Genomic DNA, 7,709 nt, shown 5'->3' with positions numbered 1-7,709 from the left:
TAACCCTAACTAACCCTAACTAACCCTAACTAACCCTAACTAACCCCTAACTAACCCTAACTAACCCTAACTAACCCTAACTAACCCTAACTAACCCTAACTAACCCTAACTAACCCTAACTAACCCTAACTAACTAACCCTAACTAACCCTAACTAACCCTAACTAACCCTAACTAACCCTAACTAACCCTAACTAACCCCTAACTAACCCTAACTAACCCTAACTAACCCTAACTAACCCTAACCAACCCTGACTAACCCTAACTAACCCTGACTAACCCTAACCCTAACTTAACCCTAACTAACCCTAACTAACCCTAACTTAACCCTAACTAACCCTAACTTAACCCTAACTAACCCTAACTAACCCTGACTAACCCTAGGTGGCTGACCACTTTTGTTTAACTGCTCCTAAAGTGGTCTTTCTATTGTGCTGGCATTGATGTCTCCCTCCCCTCAATTTAGCTTTGTTTTGTTGCAGTTTTGTAAAAATTTACGTTTCCGGCGTGTTACTTGAGTTAGTGTACAATATGGTGCCTACTTGCTATTGATACAGGGTAATTTAGTACACAATCTGGCACCAAGTAGATGTCAATTAAATCTCCGTTGTACAGCTATTTGGGACTCGATCTAGCCATTGCTTTGGTTCCTACATCGGTTTTCGTAAAGTTATCTAAATCTAATAGTAGATGCAAGCAGAAGGTGGTAATCAAAGTAGCAGGTAAGGTACCAACAGCTGAGGTATGAATGGGGAATCCTCACAGTATATTCTGTAAAATTTGATATCATTCGCCACTGACCAAGGAATCAGAACTAGGTTACGGCATATATTGTATTTCAGATCACCCAAATAAGCAAAGCATGATTGGTCATCTCAGAGATTGGTTAACCATGGTAGGTGAAAACCACAGGGAGCATGGAGAGCCCAGATTAGTGGGATTAGTGCACCGTTGACAGCTAATTATATATGACTCCATTGCTTTTTACTGATCTAGATTTGTTGGCAGAGAGTGGGTGGTGCAAGCCCGGGCTATGAATGTGTAGGCTGTGGAGGTGAGAGTTATACTTGAGAAAGTAGTGAACCCTTGCAAATTTGTATGTATTGCAGGTGCAAACTTGCTTTCGGTCAGGACGCAATGCATCCATACAGGTAAAACAAACGCCTCACGACGCTTGTTCTAGGAGGCAAAAGCAAGTCAACCGTACGTTCCCTATATATCAAAGGAGAAGTGTCTGAAAGGGACTGTACGGCACGTAGAACTGCATACTATAGGGGGTCTCCGTGTCCTTGGGGATGGGGGGAGGCTAACCTTAACCCTAAGTTCACCACATCAGAATTGAGTATAATTTTGTTCACCGTCAGTCGTTGATTTGAGACTAGATTTAAGCATACATTTGATGCTGATTTAGTTTTCGACTTGGTGCAATTAATCAACATTTTGGTGTCATTTTAGGTGTCAATTTGGGCTTCAATCTGGATGACAATTTACTGCTATTTGGCAGTCTGTCTCGGGGTCAGTACAGATGTCAAATCATAGGTAGATAAATACATATAAAGACATGGCTGGAGGTAGAGGGTAGAAGTCGCTGCTATTGGAAGTAAGCATCACTGAAGATAAGAGTTAGGCATCACTGCAGCTATTATGTAGGCATTGCTGAAGGTAGTAGGTAGGTGTTGATGCTAATAGGAGCTTAGTATCGATCCTGGTATAAGTCAGCTGTTGAAGAAGGTATCGAGGAGAAGGTAGGCAGATAGTATGCAGGTAGGCAGGAGATAGGCAGCTAGGCAGGTAGGTAAGCAGGTGGGGATCCTCGAATATCAAATTTGATATACTTTGCTACCGAGGGCAGGGCTAGCGATAGGATTTAGTCAGATTCGCCCCGATAGGTTGCGTTTTAGGAGGCGGCGGGGTATCAACAGATGTGTTGTCATACTTAGGATGCTGACTAGGCAATAGAAGTCAAAATATCTTATTTCAAACGCCAGATCAGTATTAAAATAGAATCTATCATATTTCATATACTTATTATGCGTCAAAAGACAAAGTGTAATATTTTGATGCCAGTGGGAAGAGGTTTTGTGAGCAATAGAAGAGGTTTTATTCATTAGAGATGAATTTGGAGATCTGAGCATGCATATTCCACCTGGGGAAACCGGTCTTTTGCTAATGGAGAATATTGGTATTTGAAAATTTGTTGGTGGCTCAGAGTTCACGATTTTGCAACAAAATCGACACATTTCTAAAACTTTCAGATTGTTGCTCAGAACAAAATAATCCGGTGAGTTAATAGAATTAATTCACCCTATTAGTAAGTTTGTCATACACTAACAATACGAGATGGAAGACCAGACTGCAACAATACAGAATATGGATAGTTAGTCGTAGATCATCACTCACATATTGGGATGAAAGTATTGCGAATATCGTGGTTTGAGATTGGAATCCAAATTAGTGTTAGAAAACACACCCGGGTGGTAACCTGTAGGTTACAATCTGAGTCGGTATAAGAAAACAGAGCGGAGGCATGCAGTGGGATTCGTCCGATACAGCAATCCGGAGATCAGAATCTGAAATTCATGTATTCCATCAAAGCGGAGGGTGGGGAAACTCGGCATTATTAAATTTCGAGCGCCATCATAATCGTAAGCTGGAGTCAGCGTATTCAGTACCATGCGGGTATCAATCGTGGTACCCGACTGGTGTTTAGTAGTGCCAGAAGGTCAACAGGAAAGGTCAACAAGACTCACAGAGAGTTACCCTACCCAACAGCCCCCAACCACTACCTATGCCCCTGACATCATGACCACGGCCCACTGTACGTATATACTTGATGTTAGCGATGGACTCGGGCTTCCTACTTAACCCGTAGCTATGGATTTGGGAATTATGGGTCGATGATTCCCGGGCAACCTCAAAATCCTGTCTACCATTGGACTATCACAATCCTGATAACTCGCTCCTTCTCGCGTAATGAATCTGTTACATGTTGGTGAGGCTGTAACAACATAAGGTTCGGAACAGGGAATAATTTACACATTGCGGCAAGTGAAAGGTATTGTTTGGGGATTGTGACAAGCGAAAGGCTTCATTTGCGGATTACGGAATTCGATGAGGAATGGCCTCATGGTCTGTAGTGCCAGCATTCACTTCTGGTAGACTATTCTCCTCAAGCCAAATAAAACAGAATAATTTAAATTGTATCCATATATAACTGTAATATAGTGTAAATGTGTAAAAAAAAACGATACTTTAATGGATAGTTCGAACGAAACTGTTACAGAAAACTATATTTTAATGTATTACCGAACGTCATTCTGTAAATGCACAACTTCGGGTTCTAAATGAATTCTTTTCAAGTTGTATCATTCACTAGCGACGTTCCCGGTACGGGAATGAATTGATTTATTTACCGAATTCGCTTTGATGCGCAATGAATCATTTAATTCATTTACATTCCGAGTAGAGCCTGAGTGAGTGGTATCAGAAAAAACACCACCTGTCCCCATTTCTTGGCACGCTACCGCGGAAATAGGAATTGAAAGGAGGATCGGTAAAGACTTTTCAATGCAGCCGTAAGGCACACAAGATATTAAATAAAAACATTAAAAAAACGTACAAGAAGTGACATTGCTGATACAGGTACTACCAGCAAAATAGCATTAATAAGAGCATTAGAAAAGAGATCGGAATTGATATTACTTGTCCATCCACAGCCGGAGGAAAGACATCAAATAACACATCAGAAAACACGTCAAAATGGTGATTCGCAAAGACACCTCTGGTCCGGTCCAGGCTGAGGAAAGCATTAAAAAAAAACATTAAAAAGCTGAATTGAAAAAAGGAAACTAGTCTCCAACCCGTCTTCTTCCATGCTTACAGGGACATGCTGTTGCAGCTTTCTGCATTTCATTAAATGGGCTGGGTACGAGAGTAAGGAAAGGCATTAGAAAAGGCATAAAACTGGAAATACAAATTTGATACTTATGGCTCGAGCAAAGACGTTAAGAAACGGCATAGCAAAAGGAATTAGAAATACACTTTGGGATGACGACGTAACACCCTGGAAATGCATCAAAGAAAATGTGTCTTGGTATCTTTTCTACAAACGTCCCAAGGAAATGAATCATTTGATTCATTTACATTGCTGGTAGCGCATGTGATCACCGTTAGTAGTTTTCTTGTCATTCTGTGATAATAATGTAGGCATTTGACCAGGCGTTCCCCGAATTTCGGAAAACGAAGACTGGTAATTTACTATAGCTTACATATGAGATGACATCAGGGAGTTCGCGCACACGACTACGCAGAACACAAGTAAAACTACCCAACATCTTGCATTGGTATGAGTAATTTCTTAATAAGAACCAATAACCCAATTGGTAGCCTTAAGGCCCGTTTGATTACACATTGGAGCGGAATTTTGGTTTGGCATAACTCCATTTGCACGAAATATTTTGTGTTCGGGGTGGCATTTTGTAACGGAGTTTTGGCTGTGTACTTTCATTAGCATTCAACCGTGTGTCACCTTCATTGCTATGGCTGACGGGAGTACTAAACCAAAGCAGTAATGAAAGAATGCTGTTTGCGCATGATGGGGATAGTCAGTTCTAAGAAGAGGAAAGAAAATTAGATTACGCTCCCAGAATTGTTTGGAAACTTTGGTCATGTGTTTTTCAGCTCCAAACATTAAAAAAAGTAACTGTCTATTTAAAATTTCCAAAATATGCCACATCACACCTTAACTTAACCAATACAAAGACCGGCTACTCGCCAACTCTCTACCGCTATTCTCTCCCAAACTTAGCTTTCACGCTTTCAACAAGCTTCATTATCTCTATATGATTTGAGGCACCTAGATATGAGATGGCGCTCTGTCCCTGAACATTTTGTCTATGAATATCTGCCCCTCTTTCGAGTAATAACTCGACCAACCCTGAGTGTATGTGGGCCTCGGTCACGGTCCGAAAGAGGTGGTGGATAGCTGTATTTCCGCTCTGATCAATACTATCGACTGACGCGGAGTGGTGAAGCAAATAGGTGATGATTTCCAGATGGTTTTCCATATCGCAAAACGAGACACAGGCATCATGTAGCGGGGTGCGACCACTGTTATCGAAGGTATTGACAAGAGCCTTTCTTTCGAGGAGGATCTTTACAATCGTGGGATTATCACAACGAACGGCTTGGTGAAGTGCACTTTTGCCCGATATCGTATTCCTGGCCTCTACGTCCGCACCAGCCTCAAGCAGTCGTTGTACAATACTGAGTTTGCCGCACTCTATCGCACTAAGCAGGGCATTATTCCCCTCCGTGTCAGTGCTCGTAAGAAATGCCACAGTATCGAGCAAGAGGTTCAAGAGTGCCAGGTCTGAGCCGGATAGTTCCCCCTCTTGGGACCTGATAAATTCCAGGAGAAGAGTACGGCCTTCAGCATTCTTACTCTCGAGGGCTGCCCCGCCATCTAATAGCGCCTTTATCAATGAGCGCTGGCGTGGCCATAACGACGATTGCTGCATCGGGCTGTTGCCCGACTGAAAGATTACCCCGGGATCAGCATCATTGGCTATAAGGAACTTGACGAGATTGACATTACTGCTTCTACAAGCGAATCTCAAAGCGGTTTCACCCGTAGAATCCCGACTATTGACGGCCTGCGCGAGCGGAATAACACCGTTACTCTTAAAGTCTGAGCTACCAACGAGTTGGGCACATAGAATTTTCATGAGTGATTCCTTGGTTGCGTAGTCGAGCGCATTTGCCCGCCAATTGGGGCTCATTGAGCCATCCCCTGGTATCATCTGCTTATCGAAGAGATCGTGAGCTACACCCCATTCACCGGCCCTCAGTGCAGCGATCAAGACGGGATCGACCCCTTTATCATTTAAGCCAGGGCCGTATGCCCTGTCTATTATGATATGAGCTAGCCCTATATTTCTTCTTGCGCAGAAAGACAGAAATGGACCGTCAAGATATGCACCCGTGGTGATAAGCGCCGTCATCGCCTTCATATCATGGAGACTGATCTCTGGGCTACTAGCATAACTCTTGTCTGGGATAGGAGACTCTTTCTGTACATCCTCCCATACCTCCGTCATAGATCGAGATGACGATGGCGATAGGGTATACCACTCGTGCTTGTACAGCAAACTAACATCGATAGGAATAGGTATCCGAGATGGATTCCCGTCCGCCATAATGGATATGCACGAGAAATTAAAGTTGGTGAAGGGGAATGAGAATATCGACTGATTGGATTTTATTGAGAGCATGGTCGACCATTTCTTCACACGGCGTTGCGACGTTGCTACCGAAAGCATTGAGCTCCCAGAGTCACTAGAGATAACGTTATGTTGGTAGGGCCTAGATTTCAGAAGTTGTGACGAGAGTGAAGATATGGATGGCTGAGTCGATCTTGTGATGATTGAGCGAAGTGTTGCCGGGAGTGAGAATACCGAGTGATTGGAGCCTATTGAGCGTAGGGTCGACCAGCTCCCCCCGCGGCGTTGCGACGTTGCAATCGAAAATTCCGAGTTCCCAGAGTCAAAGAGAGCGATACGTCTGTAGGGCCGAGATGTAAGAAGACGCGACCTGAATGAATAAGTTGATATTGAGGTGATTGAGCTAGTTTCCACATCTGTTGTCGAGAGCATTGACTCCCGGCCGGCCTCCGGCTCTGTGGAGACCAGAGTATTCGTAGACGAGATATCTCCACCATCGGCAACCAATTCTACCGCTTTCTTCTGTTCATTAAGGAGCAGAAGCTCCCTTAAAACATCATTCAGAGAGTCCAGAGAGGCTTCGGTTTGTGACGAACTCTCACTATATATAACTGTGATTAGGCTGTATTGCTTTCAGGCTGGTAGAGTTGCTTACCTCATCCATATCGCTAGGAGTAAAGATAAACTCGCCTTATGCTGTTGAATACGCCCGAGAAGCACACCAATATCAGCACTAGCTAAAGTCCAACGAATTCGAGCGATGTAGTTCTTCTCATTCCCTATTGGCATCAATCTATCCAGGGCCTTTTCAACCTGTGAGAAGGTTGACACGCAAGATGCCAATGTAAGAGAGAGCTGATACACATCAGTAGCAGCTGCCCCCAGAGGAGTAATCGGTGACACCTGTTCGACGTAGGGCCGAAGCCTCTCCAGAGCATACCGGAAGTCTCGGACTTCTTCGAGTATGGTTTTGGCGATTTCAGGAGCCTCTTTGTAGGTTGTGACGAAATTGTTTAGCATCCCGTAAATCTTTGTGCCAACAGCTATCAGACCGATAATAGACGCAGCGGCGTCCATGTTTGAATACTTGGGCTTTGTCGTATCGGTGAGTGGAGATATCTGGAAGCCTAGCCAGCAATATCCCATTACCGGAGACTTCACAAGTGCGGGGCAATTAAGCTTGCCAAGACTAAATCGTTTATCATTGGGCGGAGAATTGATTGATTGGTTGACTGTAACTCATTAATTGAATGCAGCACGAAGGCTATATTATAACAAGATGACATACCACATATACATGAAATGAAATGAGAATAACTAAACAAAATGAAGATAATGAAATCAATCCCGTTTTTAGCTCCCTATAACGGTTTCTATTATTTTGTCAAAACTATTTGCCTGTCTCGTCCCTATTCCTATATCAGTCTTCACTCCTAGCGTTCTTGCCACAACTGTAGGTTGCATGGAATTAATGAATTAAACCCCCCA

The 7,709-nt window shown here is 43.3% G+C and overlaps 1 protein-coding gene across 1 annotated transcript; it reads right to left on the bottom strand.

Moving 5' to 3' along the window:
• Nucleotides 1-4,787: 4,787 nt before the first annotated feature.
• Nucleotides 4,788-7,298, bottom strand: LAJ45_11762 (uncharacterized protein; the record flags this gene model as incomplete). Its single annotated transcript, XM_046121237.1, has 2 exons — nt 4,788-6,822; nt 6,877-7,298. The coding sequence occupies 2 exons, from the start codon at nt 7,296-7,298 to the stop codon at nt 4,788-4,790; spliced, it is 2,457 nt and encodes an 818-aa protein (XP_045965569.1).
• Between the last annotated feature and the right edge of the window lie 411 nt (nt 7,299-7,709).

The sequence above is a fragment of the Morchella importuna genome, assembly GCF_003444635.1.
Source record: "Morchella importuna strain M04M26 chromosome Unknown Morimp01GS101, whole genome shotgun sequence".
NCBI lineage: Eukaryota > Fungi > Ascomycota > Pezizomycetes > Pezizales > Morchellaceae > Morchella > Morchella importuna.
The sequence above is the reverse complement of the archived record's forward strand: the minus strand, read 5'-3'. Positions and strand labels throughout refer to the sequence as shown.